At 41.1% G+C, this 20662-nt stretch overlaps 1 protein-coding gene across 2 annotated transcripts in view; it reads left to right on the top strand.

Annotated features, from left to right (window-relative positions):
• Positions 1 to 20662, top strand: part of LOC148396193 (cGMP-inhibited 3',5'-cyclic phosphodiesterase 3A-like) — a 48448-nt gene that overhangs the window by 6883 nt on the left and 20903 nt on the right. For both annotated transcript variants that reach the window (XM_088377501.1, XM_088377500.1), the window contains exon 2: positions 20470 to 20520. In XM_088377501.1, the coding sequence (XP_088233627.1) occupies positions 20470 to 20520 (51 nt within the window). The remainder of the gene's footprint in view (positions 1 to 20469; positions 20521 to 20662) is intronic.

Consider the following 20662-nt stretch of genomic DNA (forward strand, 5'->3'; position numbering starts at 1 on the left):
TCTCAACACAGTTGCCAGTTGAAATCCGGTAGAGCAGCACATCACTTTGGAGAAGTATTATTTATTTATTTTTTTTGTTGGTGTGCATGCTAGCGAAGGACACAAGGAGGCCACCTCTTAGACACTGACTGAATATGAGGGACATTTATTAGCTGGCATTAAACAAACTGCAATGCAAAGCTATACTGAAGGCCCACCTGTGGGCCGGTTCGGCAAAGTCATCCCCTGCACACTCAGCCAACAGCAGCATCCAAGGATGTCGCTAATTGTGCTGCGGGCATGTGCTCAATCAATGGACACACTCATGTGCCCCCAGGAAGCCGGTGCTCCACTGTGTGTGAACACTATTTGTATGTGGAAGAGGGAGGAGGGAGTCGTGTAACTGCTGCTGCAGTTGCTGGAGTGCGCACAAAGCAAATTCCCTCTCTCTTAGTGTGACGTATAGCACAACTGGGGCTGCAATGTCTAAAAAAAAAAGAAAAACCGCACTGCAGTTGTAATGGCGAATATAAAATGTGCGCTCTTGTTGGTATCGTTGCTACAGCCGCATACACAATTTTTATTTATTTATTCTTTTTTTGGTAGTATGTTGGCAGTATTGTGTTCTGTGATGGATAAAGATGCATATTTTTGAGGAAAAAATATTTTTAGCCATAAATATTTAATATTCAAGATTCGAGGGAGACAGCTCCTGCACTGTAATCAATTGTAAAATCTGCATTCATTTTTGGGAATTTTGATGAATGAAGCTGTTGATTTTTATACGAAGCCTTTTTAATTAATTTAGTTCACCTTTGACATGTATTCAAAAATTCATATTTTAGAATTTTAGAATTCTTTTTGGACCCCCGTTTGATATTGTTACAAGATTCAAAATTGATGTAGGCTTGTAAGAAGTGAAGAAGCATCTTTCTCATCAGCATGATCACTCTAAATTGAGTGGAAGCATTTTTGATTGTTTCACCTTTCACTTTAGACAAACCAAGATGCATTGTTTGTAGTAAATAAGTGATCTTTTTCAGACCAAATAAGTGAAATTAGATCATTTTCCACTTTGACTAGCCACGATTGAACTTGGCTGTGACTACTCCCACAGCGGCGGAGCCCACCCTCTCGCAGATCCAACAATCTGCACACATCAGTGGAATTGCCGGTCAAGAAAATAAAGTGCCTTAAGTTGTGTTAGCTGTAGCATCTGTGCTAATGTTACATTTTAGCGATCTACAGTGTTTTTACTGGGCGGGTGCTTGGTAGCAAGTAAAACCAATTATTCTTTACTGTCGCTTGAGTGTGGTGAAACTCGTAAGATATTTGACATGTGTGTCTGCGTCTCCTGCTGGCGTGATGCAAGCTAATGTGTTATTGTAACCTCTGCCTGCCGCTGCCTCACTGGCTGGCCATGCATCTTGTCTGGCCCTGCAGCCAACAAGGCTTCTGCTGTTCCTCTCACTGCTCAATGCCATGTTTTACTCACTTGTCAAAAATGTCCCATCGGTCAATTTGCTTGTTTCATCGCTTGGGGACACTATTTACATGAAAAAAAAACCACGACTACAACTTTATTATAGTAGCCTTTGTTTATGTCATCAGCCATCATTTCATCTGAAAATAGTACTGCCAAAAAATGGAGCATGTGAGGTGGGAAATGAAAAATTAGTCTGATGATTTCTTGCATATTTTATACACGGCAGTACAGACGATTGAAGTAGTCAGTCAGTCAGGCCATCTGGCTACCATCTTGTGCTAGCTAATGTTTGGCTAACTTGAAGAGCAAGTTATTTGGGTGGCATCTTGGAGTGTTACAGACAAAAGCACAAAACTTTGTATGTCAGGCATGAATTAGAGTATTTTCAGAAAATAGTTTGTCGTGTCTTTTTTTCTTTCTTTCTGAAACGCAATAAACATCAATGCATGGTCATATCCGAATTGCACAAGGTTTTTATAGGTCAAACTCTTCTTTGTACTTTTGAACAGTTTGTCAAATTGTCAGCTGCTCACACATTCTGAAGATCACAGATGTGATCTAAGACCTGAATTCTTTTGCTTGCAGCGTTGTCTTATTACTCTGTCATTACCTCCCTTTCATCCCATTGACATTTTATACCGTATTGTCTTGGCTGGCTGGAGATAATCACCCTCAGCAATTTGTCTTGCTGCACTTGAGCATTGAAATGAAGTAAGAGGAGTGAGTGCTTTGACAGCTGATCGGTCAGACACTTCCTCCATTGTAAGAATGAGGATTGACGTGGTGGTTTTTGTACACGGTCCACCGAGTGGAAATGCAGGAGGCTCTTTTGACATCACTGGGAAACGTGACGCCCTTCTCAAGTAGCGAGGAGCCTTGGGCGGCTCGAGCAGATGTCGCACAGATGAGCCCACATGTATGAGCGCGCTCTCATCACACATGCGTGCGTCCAACTTTACACACTCAGCCTGCGTTTTTCATTTAAAAAAAAAACACAGAAAGTGAATGTTGGAACGTTCGCCGGATCTCTTTGCGCGCGTACAGGCGTGAAGTGACGTGGTCTTCATCTTGAGCGCTGACAGAAGAGAAGAAAAAAAAATCAGTCTCGAGTTGTTTTTTTTTCGAAACTGGTCCCCGGAGGGTCGGTTCAAGCTTGAAGCAGCAGCTACAAAACGTCTCTCGGCGACAACGCTCATGTTCTATCAGGCGAACACGGTTGGAGAGGTTGACCCCGGGAGAACCTTGACTTCACAGACATCCCACTGAGCTCTTCTTTCCCTTTGTTTCTGATTCTGCGTTCACACTCGGATCCTTGAGTCTGTTTTAATCAAACGCGAGCTTATCTTCTCCTTTGTTGTGATTTGTTTCCTTCGGTATGAACTACGTAATTGAGCGTGAGAGCGGACAAAGTCAAGCACCCCCTCAGTGTTAGTGTTGGAAACAAACTGCACGCAACACAACCATGATCCATTCTGAAAGACAAATAAAGACAACAATCACGTTTGACTCTGAAGTGGCAGAACGATCATCTAGTTCCGAAAAAGATAAGTTACCCAGTACGAGGATGTCCATTCTCCCGGGTTCGACTCTTACAACCCCATAGTGACCTCTTGTTGTTCAGTTGTATTCTACTTTGTGAAAAGAAACCAAAACAGATGGAAAAATCAAGTTTACAAACCCATCAGCTAATTCAAGCCAGAGAAAGCAAACTACAAGTGTGAAAGCAACAACACACATTGTCTTTTATAGGAAACTGTCCTCGTTCTCCTTCCCAAAGACACGCATGACAAGGCTTCATCAACTCTGCCTTTTATTTGATTTTATTTTTCCGTAAAATAGATGAATGGACCACCCTTCAGCTCCCAGACCCTTTGTTGTCATTTTATTGGAGGTTGGCAGTTCAGCCAGCGATCTGAGAGTTCCTGTGGTTTGCATACGAGCGTCACTGGCTTGACTAATTCCCCATGTAAACACCTCGTCTGAGGCACACTTCTTGATAACTTGTAAGTATATCCTTTTCTTTTGTATCCAGGCAGCATATGGAGGCTGTGTCCTCTCTGGGAGGTTAGAATTTTTACTATTAACAGATTGGTTTGTGTTCTGGCATTGTCTTTGTAATATTGCCAATGTTTTATGTGATATTTTGTGTTGAATTGTTATTTTATGTTCTCGTAAAGTGCTTTGTCTTTGCCGCCAGTTATAAAATCCTACTGTTGCTGAACTCTGGTTTGTTTTTCTATTTATTCATGAAGGGAGACAAATGTCAAGTGACAGGTTGCAGGTTCTGGAGGTGTTTTTTTTTTTTTTTTTTTTCAAGACTGTTGTTTTTATTATGAGTTGGAAATGTCAGCTGTAATGAAGATCGGTGTCCTTCAAAGGAACAACTTAATTTACTGTAACTAAAGTCTTTACACTTGGTCACACCCTGGCCGGTCAGCGTTATACTTTCTGATATTGAGGGTCGGTGGCTTGACAACATTACGTGCCTGTAAAGGTTACTCTTGATGGATGCTCATTCAGCTCCCTGGTCGCTGTAGTGCATTTTTGGAGGTCACCCGAAACGCCGACAAAGGCAACAGGAAATGATTCTGTTGCGACGCTGCAAGGAGCACTCATTCATGTCTGCACTAGGGCTGAACATTAAGAACCATCCAAAGGCTCGTTTCAGTCATCTCTGCTAGCCAGGTCCAAATTCAGAAACAAAAGCTTTTAGCCACTGATAGGCTTGATTGTGTCATCAAGTCAATAATCTGTCCACACTCGTCTGGCCATTGGTACGAATGACCTCTGTTGCCTTTCCCTCTTCCTCTTTTAACATGGCTCATCCAAACAGCAGCCTAACCTTCCCGTTATGTTTCCACATTCTCCCTGTGCCAATTTGCACTTTTTTTTCCCCCTCCTCTCCACACCCCTCATCACGCCTTGCCGTGCACCATTTTTATTGTTTCCAGACAGCAGTGAAACATATTGAGGGAGACGTGTTGGACTGTTTGCGCACACACGCTCGGCTGAGGAGAAGAAGAATCCTTCCAGGAAAAGTGGCATCTGTGCAGTCCATTAGACAGACAGGGACTCTGCGCGGGCCACTGACATATGGTGCTGAGCTGTGGAGAGGATGTGAAAGTAAGAGTTTACATTTGAGAGCATGTTGGACAAGACTCACATTGCAAGATGGAGCCGGGAATTACCTCCTACCACTTTTGCACACACAAAGCTGAAGTATACAAAAGTGCAACTTTGAGAAGTAGCCACTCCATTACGGGGAGCAAAACTGTAAGATTTGTAGGAATGGTTCAGCTCTCACTTACTGTATGTTAGTGAGAGGGAAGACTTAAGGAGCAGCGTTGGTGTTGTGCCCACGTTTTAAAGACGGAAAGTAAAGAAAAGGCCGTGAGTTGGAGCCCCGCAGCTGCAATTTGTTAGCGTATTTGTATTTGTATCTCTGAGTGGACTGGACCAAGTATGGAGTCAGGCCAGACCAGACCAGGATGTGTTCTACTGGGCAAACACGCTTCAGCTCTTGTATTTTATTTGACTTTTAAGGCCACCGCAGAACAACATTCCTCTCACATGTGTAATGGGTGGAACATGACTGCCTCACAATGTATTAGTGGGTCGAAATAATCGCGTTGGAGTTTCCAGAAGCAGGAAAAAAAAAATGGCTGCTCAACTGCATTGTCTGCATTTGACACTGAGAAACTGATCTGTGGCTTAATTGAGATCAAATTAATGTTGCAACATGGTTTATTTAAGTCTTCTGAGCAGGAAACCTCTCTTGTACAGTCGGCATTAATTTGGAATTATCTCTGATTGTGAATGGTAGTTTTCTTTTCTGTCATTGAAGTTGGACATTTTTGCGTGGTTTAATATGTTTTGAGTAAAATTGGATTGAACAGGGCCCAACGATGATATCGTTCGCGTTCAGGTCTTGTTGCTGCAATTTTGTATGGAAAATCTGGCGGGCAAACCGATTGAACCTTCGCAGTTTTCCATCACGGTTTAAGCACTGTTGGTCAAACCAATAACAAATCACAATATATTTCTCTGTCAATTACAATTCAAGTGAGTGTGAATCAACTGACATCATCTTAGCTCAAACTGGTCCCAGTTAATTATAGATATTTGGTACTAAACTGACAATGATTTTTCTTGAATGAGGTGCATATTTCGTTTTTTTCATATATTCACACTCATTAAGTTGGCTGTCCTGGTGTGAGGTGCTCCAGCGAAAGCTGTTCACGGGGACAGATGGACGGATGGTGTACTGTTGGGATCGTAAGCCTTTAATGAGATCAGCTCAGATACACTATCATCGAAACCAAATTAGTCTGTGATGCAGTGTGCGCTAGATTAGGTTTGGCAGGCGCTCACTCACATTTGTGGCAGAGAAGTGACACCGAACACTTGTCCCAAATGTAATAACTGGACTTGGTTCACATTAAGCGCAGTGGAATAGATGCTGGATGACGTTCGCGCGATGTGACGCAGCGTACAAAAACAAAGTGAGGTCACAGTGAAAGTTATTGTGTGTGTGGATATTTCGGAGTCACTCGGCACCACGGTGTCCTCGGGTCACCGTCATCCGTCATTGTCTACTTGAGTTAAAAATAGTAGATAGCATTTTTACCAACATTGACTATGGAAAGGTTTATTTGGTTAAGGATGACAGATTCCCTGTTAAGATAACATGTCAGGAGAGAAGTGGAACTCGAGTACATTGTCCTCCCTGTGAAAAGGTCGAAGATCTGGGACAAATTCCATTTTGAATTTCATGTTCAAACATCTTATCGACTGCATGAAGATGTGATCATTTAGGTGCTGATTTTAACATTTGACTGAATATCTCAAATGAATTTTGAAAGCCACAAATACCGTTTAGAATGAACTTGGACTGACCTTTTTAAAAAAACAAACAAAAAAAACAACGGTATCCTCTTTGGCAGGCACAGACAGATAGATGGGAAATTTAGAAAGCGGACAAAGTTCAAATTGAATTGTGGTCAAACTTCAAGGTTCAACTATAATTCCCCTTTTTACAATTTTTTTTTGAATTTTACTAAAAAATAAAAGACTTTTTTTTTTTTTTTAATTTAAATGATAGAAATACTGTATGTGATTGTAGCTGGTGTGGGGTGTTCCTAATTTTTAGCCGGTGACACTTGCCCTATGTCTAGACTAATGATCTTTAGGGTGGGAACATACAATGGATGGGTAACGGCGTCTGTATGGCATGCTTGTCTGGACGTCCTCTTCTCTGATTGGCAGCTTGCTCTTAATTACCAGACGGACTGTTTATCTTCACTGTTTGCTAGGATCCTTATCAGCTCTAACAGTGTTTTAACTCCCAGTGGAGAATGTGTGGGAGACGCTAAGAGGAAGTCAGCGGAATGTGTATATGTGTGCCACACAATAGTGGACGTGTCAATGTACATGTTTGATGTGCATTGGCAAACATGGGTGCCCGTGTACAATTGGGTGGGAGGGTATATTGCTTTTGGATTAGATTTTAACAGTGAAAAAAGGCTTGATTACCTTTTCATTTATTTAAATATTAAATATAGTTTCAGATGTAAGGTTCTTGAATGAATTCTGCTGTGTTTATATGGGCTGTTTTCTTTTAATGAAAGTCGTAAGAATTTTTGCCGGTTGATTTTAACAAATGGCAGCATTTTATTGCCATTGAATTCTTTTTCTAAATTCCGTTCAGATTTCACAATGTGTGGATTTGTGGCCACAAGATTTTTTTTCAAGCCGCTAATCCATCCTGTTTACATTTATGCATTAAAAATGAATTCTTTGAGTGTGGCGTCCCATGTGTGTCCATACACCCTTTCCGTGTGTGCGTGTGTGTGTGTGTGTGTGTGTGTGTGTGTGTGTGTGTGTGTGTGTGTGTGTGTGTGTGTGTGTGTGTGTGTGTGTGCACGTGCATATTCCAGCATGTGTGTAACCTGAGATCTGGCCATCTCTCTGTGTGTGAGTAATGGCCCCTGTTTTATTGGTCTGCTCCTGAACAGACTATGAGTAATCACATAATGCCTGTTCTGACGTCAGAGCCGTTTCCATGGCAACACAGTGCTTCCCAATCTGGGGAGGTGTGTTCATTTTTTTCCCCCCCTGAACATCTTGTCATATGCGTCCTGGATGGATACAGGATGACTTGAGTTAACAACCCCCCTCCCTCCAAGTTCCAATCCATAGTTTCCCAATGTGCTCTTGTAATCTGTAATCCCACACTTTGTAGTCTTCTATCTTGTCTTTATTCCCTTCTCATCCTCTTCTACCTCTTCCACTCTCACTTTGGTCCACTCCTCCTTTCTTCTTATTGTAGTCATCTTCCTGCCTTCCAGCTTTTTCTATTACGAGACCTACATTCTGACACTTACTGGGCCTTTCTTCTCCTCTCTTAACTCTCCAATTCCTGCCGATCCCTCTCTTCGTGTTCCACACCAGACATGTCTCCTGGTTTACCGTATGCACCGTTGCCTTCCAACTAACCACCAGGCCTCCAGTTCACTTTACACTTTCAATATTTTTTTCTTTGCTTGCTTTGACAGAAATGTCCCGTGTGAAAATTATAAGTATTGAATGCAGAAAATTGGAGGCATTGCCAAATTCAAAGATGGAACGACAGCTTTTTTTTTTTTTTTTTTTACTTTCAGGCTGCACAGAAAAAACAGGGAATTAATTAAAAAGAAAGGTAAACCTATGGAGACAAAAACAATGTAGTAAAAATAACTAAAGTGAACGTAGCACTTCCGAGTCTCCTCCCCCAAACTAAATGTTTATTGCAGTTCCAAGACTGACCTGCAAGTAGCAGCATGACACCAAAGTGTATCTAAACTTACGAAAAATACAAAGAATAAGCGTACCGCATATGCTTGAATGTTTTCATTAAGATTTAAATGTTGCATCAAAAAGTTATTGTACAATGAAGCACCACTGCAACATTACTCACATTTCCACAAGATTTAAAAAAAAAACTAATGACATCAACTCTCGATTTATGCTGATTCTAATTCTGTTCAGTGGTGATGGTGGAATTAATCAGGCTAGCCTGGACAAATCCCTTTGACACAATGACACACTGACGGACGAACATAAAACGGACATAATCCGTCTGTGTTATGTCTGCTGTCATTGCTTAGGGAGGAAACACCCATTTCCTTGCTTTCATGAAAACGTCAATGTTAAAAAGGGCAAAAGTTAATACTGGCTCAATGACGCTTGACTAACGAAATGAACTAATCAACATAGTCTAATCAACTAGAGTCTGACTAGTTGTGGTGTGTTCAAGGCCTTCCCAAAATATTTGTATTTAAAATGATACATTTTGATTTGGAGCCTAACTCAGCTTGCTTTGGGCAAGAGGCCAAACACTCACCTTCAGACAATGTGACATTCCCATGTCAAATCCATTTTTTTATTGCAAATGATGAATCAAAATTCATTACAATCACCTCCTGATTGCTGCACCCTAGTCACACATGCTAACCAGTAGCCCACCGCACAAAAAAAAAAAAATCTTGTTGGCATGGCTTTCCTTTGTTACTCATAAACACACACATGCACGCGCACACACGCACTAAAGTACATTAGTGTGCTGGTCCATGTGACTGGAGTTTTGACACTGGCAGCTGTATGGAGCTCTAATCTAATGAGGTGCATTTGAGGACTTTATTGCCACAGGCAGACTGTGCTCTGCCAACACAGGCACTGCTGAATGCACCTCCACCCCACCGCCCCCACACAGACACAGAGTTTTCAGCCAAAGTGCCATCTCAGCAGATGGATCGAACCTGGCAAAGGGCAAAGTCATCAGCTGTGACCCCACAATTGCACAGAGGACAATACGCAACATGCAACTATTTTTTTTCTGCAGTCATTTGCGATGCACTCAATGCTGCTACCTTGTTTGCTGTCCATTAACACCGGGTTGTTATGGACGAAATGAACTGTTATGTGCAAAATGCTTTGTTAGCTCCCCCCCAACCTTTTCACTGTAACATTGGCTATTTATTATTGGTGTGTCGGCAATTTTGAGATCAGCGATAGCCTCCTGAGACCCAGCAATTCATTTTTGGCCTCTGTGGAGAATATAAGTTTTGGGATTTTTTGATCCGTATCTCTGAAGCCATATGTGTTAGTTCCTGTTGGCCCTTACAGAGGACATAAAAGGCTCTTCACATATGCCATAAACAAGTCCCAATGTCCTCTCAAAATGTCATATTGTATAAAAAAAATGTGTTCATTTTTTTTTACTTTCTTTTTTTTTTTTTTTACTGTTGTAATGGGTTTTTTCCACCCCTAAGAACCATGTGGTGTAAAAAAAAGTAATTCCAAAAACTTTTTTTTTGTCCTCTGGGTTTCCGGAGAATATAAAAAGTTGATCTCCATTTGCATGCATGCAGTGCAAATGCAAATGCATTGGACTGTATGGAGCCATTATTTTGACATTTTTTTACTGTAGTAATATTTTTTCCACTCCTAACAATTGTGTGGTGTAAAAAAAAATAAAAAAAATCTCTGGGTCTCAGGAGGGTATAAAAAGTTGATCTCCATTTGCATACATGCAGAGCAAATACATTGTTCTGTATGGAGCCATAATGGCTCTTAGCATTCCTCGCTTGTATGTCACACACAACTTAGCCCCATCAAGCTGTTTATGACTCCTGTTTATGGTAGCCCTCTTCTAATTAATGGAAGTACTTCCCATTACGCTAGTTAACTCTTCCACTGGGCCTGTTTTGTTTTTTTTAAACACAATTGTGTAAACAATCCAAGCTGATGAGCGTCATTTAACCAGAGTTGCAACACGTTATTTGTTTCTGCTTGCTTTACATAAAGTGCAATCAAAGTTGTTCTAATTTATACGTGATAAGTCGCTGCAGCTTCAGGCGGCAGACCTCCTTTTTTGGACATGTGATTCTCAGCTGGACGTGAGCTCACAGCCCCATTTGATTTAGCCCTGCCATCATATCTAAGTGGCTAATTATGAGAACAACAAATTGGAAATAGTTGCATCATGAGCATCGTGTTTGCTGTCTTGGGAGTGTGATGTCAAAGGCTTCTGTTGCCACTGTTGTGTTCACAATTGAAGCCATTGTGACGTCTGAATATTCCAGCCTTTAGTTCATTCGGTTTGGATATCGGAGACTTTGTCACATTTGAGCTGTATTGTTGTGATTTGACTCACGCATTGAGCTGATGCTGATGCATTCTGTTCCCATTCAGTGATGACTTGAATGTGAGTGTGGTATATATATATATTTTTTTTACAGTTGCTGGCCTTCATCTTAACATCAGCTGTGCTATTATTTATTCATGTTGTGTACTTTAATATACATAGCGGTTCACAGTTGTGCTCTTGGTTTCGTGAGCATGCAGATGGCCAAGACAAAACAGCTTGTTTATTTATTTGATTGGGAGAAGTTCAGTAAGAGTAACACAGGCCCAGCAAACGCGTGATCTCCGCTCCAACCTCGCCGCAGCTTTCGACACGCTATCGGTGAGAACCGAGCCCGATGAATGCGTGGAATGCACACTGACGTCACCGCATGCATCGCATCTCCAGTCACATGGCTTGGTAAACACTGCTAGCGTGGTTTTGTGCATGCATGTGTGCGGTAGCACTCATGGCTGTGACCAAAATCATGTAGCCTTCCGTGTTGTTGTTAAAAGAATAACAAGTGCTTTGTATATTTTTGTAAGGATTCCTTCCATGTTTAAATGTCAGATTTAAAAGTTGTCACCAATGTTTGTCCAGCTTGTGGTCGGACCGAACATATACGTGTACGTGTGATTGTTTATGTACAAGGCCTGTAGACCAAATTCATGTGCACTCATGTAACAGACCTTTGCAGGTCGTAACTGCAAAATGTGTTTATTTCTCTTATGTGGCTGTTCTTCACTTTGCCATCGTCACTCAATGGACACACCATTAAGTACAGCGTCCATTGATTCACAACATGGAAGCAAATTCTCAGAAACATCTTTCTATTCTACACCACAGCAAACTACAAATACAATGTTATGTTACACTGTTATGTTACTGTGCATATATATATATATATATATATATATATATATATATATTTATTTATTTATTTATTTATTTATTTATTTATTTATTTATTTTTCCTCCGGTGATGTATATCCATGCCAAACTGACAATGATCCATTTCAGCACGTAGGCATAACTAGCTAGCTAATTGCATGTTGCAAATGTGCCTCATAAGCATTGATACAGATGGCGGAACTCAATTTCTCAAATACTGTGGGGGGTCTGGGATGGGGACTCATCATAGGTGAGGAGTTAGCCAGTCTCCATTAGCACATCACTTTATTTATATAGCACATTTAAAACAACAAAGTTAAATCAAAGTTACCAAAGGGAAGATGGACCTTATGTATCAAAGGACCTGAGGGATTCTTGAAAGAACATTATGTTGTCGAGGTGGCAGAGTGCCAAGCCACTGAGGCACTTAAAAACAAGCAATAAAAAATATTAAATCAATCTTATAAAGCATAGATAGATTTGACTGTCATCTGCATAATGCCATGTTTTCTAAAAAAAAATCGATCATAGGAAGAAAACAAGTACAGCACAAATAAAAGAGGCCCAAGGATTGAGCCTTGAGGCACTCCACAGTTCATACAGCATCCCTCAGAGACTGACACGGAAGTTTCTTTCAATCAGACATGACTTATGCTTGCAAAATGAGTAATTTCCTTTATGACTCATAGCTCTTTGTAACTGTGAAGGTTTCTTAATACTATACGGTTATAAAATTAAAAGCTACTACACTCAGACTAAAATATATATATAAATATATATTTTTAGTCTGAGTGTAAGCATGTGGCCTTTAGGCTGTCATGGCCTTTGCTGGCACAGTGTGTAAATCGTGGGATATCTTCTAGTCACTGGAGGCTATAAGCAGATATGGCTCAAACATCAAAAATGGAGATTAGTCCAGTGGAGACTGACCACAGTGTCAAGAGTGCAGAGAATATTTCTTTGGGGCAATTTTAATATTTAGTTATCATTCAAACTGTTATCTCTGTTGTGTGTGAAAGATATTTTTAAAGTCCAGCGACAACCACATCAGTGGAAGAATGACTGACGTATGTATCTTTTGGGCATTGTGAGGCGGCGCTCAAAAAACATGGCTGTGTCTCATTTATTTTCCCAGAGGACCTCAAGCTTCTCATGCGTTTGGCTCCCCCCCCCCCCCCCCCCTATAGTAGCAGCTTCAAGCTCCATTGTCACGCCAGCATGTCCTTTGAGAAGCCCTGCGCAGTCGGTCAGGAAAATCTGTCTTTGTACCTTCACGGTTCTTGCAGATTCGTGCATTCCTGCTACTGAGGCCCTCTGGGAATGTCACGGACAACTCTCTCGCTTTACAAGCTAATGGTGGAAACCTACCCACGGGCCTTATGTCAGCCTCTCTCTTAATGCTCCAATGGAACTTTTTCCACCTTCATATAAAAAGAGGAAGTAAAGATTTATGTCCTTCTACATGTACACAGGTTTATTAGAGGCCAGGGATTAGTTGGTACTCGTACTTTATTCTTTCGTACTTTATCAGTGAGTTATAAAGGGTGTCATTTAAAAGAGCATACTTTAGTGGGCTGTCATTGGCTTGTGTCTTTGCTGCAGTCCTGTGGGAAACTCGATGGAACTGTAAATGTTCTTCAAGCATGGAGTGTTTGTCCCGTCCTCTCTGATGACCGTAGACAGCGCACAGACCTTGCTGAGTCAAACGTGTGAATAAAAGATGAAATAATAAATGCGACGCAGGCCGCATCGCACGCTCACATTCTGCCGCCATCGTCTCAACTCCGTCGTTTTTGGTTGCCAAGTGGTGCTTTAATACTCCCTTGAACAAGGAAAAAAAGCTTTATGTTATTGAAATTACCACCCGCTTGTACTCCAAAGCTCCCATTTCAAGGTCAAATCGTCATGCTGTTCAACTGGTCATTAAGTTGCTCTTGACGTAGATGCGGCTGTCCAAGATAAATATTGTCGCCTAAAGCAGTCAGACTTATGGCTTCATAAAAACATTTTACAGTGGAACTGCACCCAACCCTTTGCACGGCTTGCACAAATCTAATCGCCTTAATACACTCCATAGTCATCAAAACTGAGAAAACTGGATCTGCCTAACATTTAGATTCATGTGATGCTTCACATATGCGAGACAAATGTTGGGGATCTTTTATGAAGTCTCACACATTTATTTAAGTACTTCTAAAGCTCGCTTCATCTCACCAATTTTAGTGATCCAAGGCAAGTGAAATAACACAAACAGATGCCTCTTGCAGTCATTTTGTGATGAGCAAGTCAGTACAAACAATTTGCTTGTAAATGTGAGGAAGCAACTTTTTTTCATGCTTATTATTTTTCCATGATTTATCCTTGTTCATACTGCCAAGCATTATGCTTCCTGCTTGACAGTTTTTGTTCTGGTGTCTGGCTTTTTGCATTAGAGACGAGTAGAGCAGTGAATCAGCCTACAGGAGCTAAGTGGAGTCAAACAAGCATCGTTAGAGTTATTCTGTGTGCCATTGTAGTCACTTTCATGCCTTTTTCTGGATATAACTTTTTTCAAGCTACTGATTGGCTGAAATTCACAAAGCTGATCTGGTAGCATATACATTGCTTTCAAATTTGGATATGCATTTTTTAATATGGGGGAAGTTTTCTCTAGCATGACCCATGTACGTCCAGAGCCAACATCCACTTAAGCGTCATAATGTGTTTTGTATGCTCTTCCTGTGACTCTAGCATGAACTGGTCATCAGTAGCCATAAACACTCTGTCCCCTGCATTGAATCGATTGCGATTTAAAACACCCAAAGCAAACTGGCACGGAACAGAGCGGAGGCTTGTAAAACAAACAAACAAGTGAACGCTGTGTTCCCTCCTTCGCCTCGCAAGGCCCCAGCAGTAATCCTGACTGGAGCATTATACTCTAATGGCTTTGGCATGCTCCTTTGAGGGGGGGCTGTCTTAGCCCACCAGATCCCCTAAACGCATAGAGCCGAGAACCTCATTCCTTGAGCCAATCTGAGGTTGTGAGCAAGGCAAATGAGCATGTGCCCCCAGTAATATTGCAGAGAAATTGTCGTCCATCTTTGGGATCTTTAATCCAAGAATTTAGAATAAGGTTAGCGATTTACTGTCAGATCCGTGTTGCTCATGTAGCATCACTGTGGCCTTTAGTGACTCATGTGGTGAGAATTGCTCTCGACTCAAGCTAAGCCCTTCCCTGGGTAAGCTAGGGATGATCAAGCTCATTAGTCACACATTAGTCAACAATAAGCAGAATCCAAGTAAGAAAGCGTGAAGGGGAGATTAGGTGGTCCACATAAAGTTTAAAATGCATCATGAATAATATTAGCGCATGTGAGCATTTTAATGGCCATTAAGTTCACGGTGAGCGCACAGCACATGCCAAGAGAGGTTGCGGCGTGTTAAACTTTGCATAGACACAAGTGTGTTCCTTGTTTCCTGCACACGGCCCCTCTGCTTTGGCAGCCCACCTTAATAGTTCCCTCCAGTGATGACGCAAATGACCCGTGATGACTAGCCCCCCCTCGCTAAAACCTGTAAAACATTAGCCAGCTTGAATTGCAATGACTCTCGCTCTCCATACTCTCCCATCAGCGGGTGGACGAAAGGAGATTTATAAAGTCTCCTCCCCGGTGAGTGACTACGAGTGGATGTGGGAGGGTGTATACACAATATTAACATGGTACAAGCAGACACCATGTGACGTATTCAAAAGTTGTTTTCTTTAAACATCTAATTTGTTATATTAATTAATTAAATAATTACTTTTTTATGCTTTTTTTTTTACCGTCAAAAATGTATTTTTATGACTTCAGGTTTATTGAAGATTTAATCATCCATAAGTGTGAAAGTGAGCGCGAATGGCTTTTATGTGCCCTGCAATTGGCTGGTCCACTTGCCACTTGCCAAATTCAGCAGGGATTCTAATGAGGACAAGTGCCTCGGCAATTGCAATAATAAATCAAAACAATTATGTAATCATTGTGTTATATTATGTTTTCTACAGTTATACATTAAATTATTATTATTTTTAATGTTTTAGATATATTAATAATTATAATTTAATTTTTAAATGGTTTTAATTTATTTTTATTTTGTTTATTTTTAATTATTCACAGTTAAATGACAAATTGCAGAAAGTCAAGATTTTCCAACATACTGTACACCTGTCATGTATTTACTTTGGGCCTGACACCCATGAAAAGTGGGCTCTTGTGTTCTTGCTCAGATGACTTATGACTAAACTGCTGTAATATCCAAAAAGCTCATCTCATTGTCAGAGACTTTGCAGGATGTGACCTAGTTTTTGGTAGCGGATCAAGAGATGTCAAAGAGCGCCGCAGACGCCAGCTCATCTCCGACGCGGCGTGCTGATAGAAGAACAATGTCGGCAAATGAAGGGGTTGATTTTGTCTGCTCGAGGTTGGCAGGGTTGAATAGAAGGTCAGCGAGGTGTAGTCTTAAGTAAATAGATGTATGTTGAATGATTTGAGTTCATAGACTTGGTGAGAAAGAACGCTTCGAATTTAACTGGACAGTGCAGAGGTTTCCGCACAATCCCTTAGTTAAAGCTACTAAATCCTGCCTGCTGATTTTATTTAACCCAAATGTAAACTCAGCACTCTTTTCCCCTCTCCCTTTCCCTTTAATTGTCCTCACTGAATACTCAAGTGGAGTCTCAGTCAATTCAGGCCACAGACTAGACACACATCAATGTGTAAAGGCTGTAATGTAGAACAAAGTAGGACGCGATGAGATGAACAGCGAGGGCTAATGAAGCGCTGACCGTGAATGAGTGATTAGGAAACACGTGCGCCTACTGTATCTGGCACTAAGCTATATTTGGGATGAGGTCGTTTCCGGCTCATTTTCAAGACACTTTTTAAAAAATGACTCCGCAGCGAGTTGATGACAGTCTTTTCGGCTCATTCCAAGACCTCTCGGTGGGACCTGGCGATGGAGGCTGGAGCTCCAAAGTACAACACTTGACACCCAGTAGGAAGTGGCTCTTAGGTTGGTATTGGCCAGAGCAAGGAAAACAGCGACATTTTTGTCTAGTTTGTTTGTGCTAGGTACCTCAGAGATGGAGGCTTGCTGTGGGCTGTGGCTCGGGGCCATGGTGGTGGAGAGGCTGACACCCACTCTACTGCCCCCCCCCCCCAACACTCTAACAGGGAGGAGGTCTGCAAGTTTATCTCCCTGCTACTATTTTCAATCTGTCAAACATTTTTTTGAAGGCGCCTATCCTTGTTGTGACCCCTATAAATAAATCTGGTAATATGTTATCGTAGCAATATGAAAACTGTCGGGAGGTACGATGTATGCAGACTTTTACATTCTTATGAACAGTCGAGCCCATAAATAATGGGGCGTCGACTCAATTCTCGGTCAAGGTATGGCTGCCATTGGAACTACTTTGCTCCGATTGGAAGAGGAAAAAAAACAAAAGTTTCTATCTGGTCAGTGCAGTGTCGGTCTGCCTCATCTACCTCTCTAAGCACCTGTTTGCTTTCCTACCACATGTTTAAGGCTAAGTGCACCTCTTATTTACTCGCCTGTGTTTGCAGTAGACTTGGTCAGGAGGGGCTCGTTGGGTCTCGTTCAGATGTCAGCTTTCACCTTCATTCCACGCAGTGGATGGAAGTGTCATTATTTCAATTTTTTTTTGAATGATCAAATTGTAAGGAGCAGTCGTTTACTGTTGGTTAAAATAATTATGCATAAAAAAACAAGCAGAGAAGGATAAGTCTCAAGCTCCTGTGGGAATAATTCATTAAGCATCTGCAAGGTCTACCAAGTGAGGACAAAGAGTGGGTGGATGCATTATCGTTGGCTTTTAACATCCAGGGCGATTGTTCGATGCCCTTTACAAGTACTTTGTGTCTTCATTAAGACAAAGGTTTGCTGAGTACTTTAACCGTGTCAATACTGACAGACATGCAATTGTCAAGGCATTCTGAAGCAAAATCTGTTAACACCCAGCAATGAGTGAAAACAAAACAACAGTTTATTCAATATTGCCCAGAGGTCCCTCAAACCTGAGTGTCAAATTGTCGTTCCAAAGGTTGCGCAGAAAAGTTTTAGTTTCTATTCACATCATGTTTGTTTTTTAAAGTAATTGAGTTGAGTTGCTTTTCATGTGTTAATTTGCAGGAAATTGGTGTTTTCACATTCAAATTATTTCAGTGACCTTCTTGGTTTAATTTCTTAATGGCCGGCTAGAAATGATTTAGCTTGCAGTCATCAGCCATTTGACTAGCTATAAACCATAAAACTGGATCACAAAGAGTCCAATAAATCCTTCCTTTCCCTAGTCTGTGATTTGTTTTTATACAATAATACCCACACATTAAAGTCTTATCAAACAACTAAAGTACATACTTTGTTGCCCCTCTAAGTCATGTACATTAAATCACCATTGGTGTTCGCATCTTGATTGAAGGGTCTTCTTCCCTTTTCAATCATTTATTCTTCCAAGGGATTGGTTGCAGTCTATTATAAATCCATGTATGATGAAAAGCCATGGATGGGCTGTGCTTTATGCTGAGAGGGCAGCTCACTGAAGTTATCCGGTGAAATAAAGGGCATGACGTTCTTGTGTTGGCACTCTGGAGTTTCAGAGCGATAACACATCTCTTTGGAAGTTTTACTTCTCTGGCAGACTGAGTTTTGTTGCCTGGAGGTGATTGGAGAAATCATTCATCTGCCATTTTACCTCTTCAGACAAAATACTGGCAGTTGGGTGTTACCTCAATCTTACAGAAATCTTTCTGAAGCTAAAATAACGTTTTTATCGCGTGTTGTTTCGTGTCAATGTGTGGCTGATTGTCCCTTTGTGATATGCATTATCGACATCTGCAGGACTGGAGTGGAAAAGCAGTAAGTAGGAAGTCACGCGTAGGAATTTCATAACCTTTCCGGTGAACTGCTGTACTTGCGGCATTCAATTCCACTTTATCATTGCTACTACTATTTTTGTTAAAAATCAATTAAAAATTGACAACAGGAAGGACAAGTGACCTGGCAATTAGCACGTCTCCCTTGTGGTTTTGAACTTTCGGGTTCAAATGTCTAGCCTTTCCTTGTGGACTTTACATATTTTTCCCATGGTTGCATTTTCCGTTCATACTCAGGCGGTCCCAAAAACTGCAACTAGCCTGTCCAGGGCGGATGAGACATGACCTAAGTCAAGAAGAAAGACAGAGCAATACCCCAAAGACAGTAAAACCAGACATACTAATGAAGACACATAATTGAAATGTTAAAAATCTGCCTCGCTTGTTGTATATGTTGTATCGAGATTACAGCTCACATTTCAGGCCCTAAAAGCAAACCATTAGTCACTGTGTTATTTGTGTGTATGATGTGTACCTCATCCATATGTATTAGTGTTCAGACCCAAACCACAGTCTTTGGAAGGTCTCTGGGTCACACATCTATCTACCTTGTACTTTTCTTATTTACTAGCCAGCTCTGATTTGATTTGAGGTAAGGTTTTGGCCCGTCATGTAGCCTTGCGTGTCACGAGTTCAGGTCACACACATGAAAAGCGGCCTTACATAAGACTGTTTGTGTACACTTGGAGATGATCATAAGACCTTGCTCAGGTTCGCCATTCCCGGATACCTCGACTGTTGTCAAAGCTTTAATGAAGCGGTTAATTGGAGGCCGTTTACAGTGAATTTAATAAATGAACCATTTTACTGTGTGGATGAAGCGCTACCTCGAACTTCAGTATCCAACTTGATGAGCCAAATGACAAATTCTCATTCTAATTTAATCAAGCTTTTTATTTAATATAGTGTTTATTGAAAATCATCTAGGGAAAACACAAAATCATTTTACTCATTAGGTTATAATATTAATTTTATTTCCACTACAGCATTTTACTTTAGTTTCTTTGGGGATGTATTGAAATTGTTTTACAGATTTGATTCATAAGGCATTTTTAATTAAATGCATTTATTTAACTCGGTGCTTATTCCAAAAAGCCATTCCTGTATTGTTTATTCACCAAGCACTATTATTTACAAGAAAGTAGTATTTTGTCACATTTTTTGTTGGTCCTTCTTTTTTGCCCAGCAGGCAAAAGAGCCTAGTGATTCCTGGCTGTTAAAAATTCTTGTTGGTTGTGTTTTTTTTTTTTATTTTATTTACGGATTTTTTTTTTTTTTTAATCCAAGCCCATAAAAACAACAATCCTGTTTGTGTCTTGCTTGGAGTCAAGCAGCATTACAGGACCACACGAATCACACTGGTGTCAGTACAAGCCTCTCTTTTAGCCCACAGCATGACACAACTCAATAAGGCTGAGTGACACATTCAATTACACCTGAATTATCTGTTTGGCGCCAATACAGAGACGCTTGCCTTTGGTGAGTGTGGCGCAATGATTTGTCAAAGTGACATGTCAGCTTTGTCAAGGCCTCTATGGACTGGAGAGCTGAGATACATTCAACGAGTCTTTAGTCGTGACTTGGCTGTCCCGAATTTCCAGAGTACGCGTCATTGCTATCATGCATGACTCTGGAGAAAGTGAAAAAAAAAAAGGGGGGGTAAGGCCTGAGGGGGACACATTGGCTGGTAATCAGATCCTCCGCCTCCACCAGACCTTCAGGCAGCCAGTAGGAACGAAAGTAAACCAAACCTGACTGTGAAATTGCATTAGATGCCTGTGCTCAGTGGGAAGAGGGGAAGGGGGGGAGGCAAACTCATTATCAATTGCACGGTTTCTCAAAATTTTCACAAATGTGCACTATGATGTAATCGCTATCAAACATATGGCCTTGTCAGATGATGAAGCTCCATTTTAATTGACATTCTCGGAGAACCCCCCCCCAAAAAAATGCAATATGTTTATGAATGCCGCTGCTGTTTGTACTTTACAATTTTTGAATTTTTCTCAGTCATTTATTTCTTTGTTGTTTTGCAGATACTCGCCCGCTCAGAATGGGAACACAAAAGAGGCTCCCGAGGATCGCAGGTGGGTTGGCCGACGCCACGCACGCACGCACACGAGTGACACACACACACACACGAATGCTTCAAACATTTGTCATGTGCAAAATCACTGAATGAAGTCACCGAAGATGATCTTCATCGCCGAAAATAAGTCAAGTATACAC

Source organism: Syngnathus floridae, chromosome 6, assembly GCF_059516105.1.
Source record: "Syngnathus floridae isolate MCC-2025c chromosome 6, RoL_Sflo_1.0, whole genome shotgun sequence".
Classification (NCBI taxonomy): Eukaryota; Metazoa; Chordata; class Actinopteri; order Syngnathiformes; family Syngnathidae; genus Syngnathus; species Syngnathus floridae.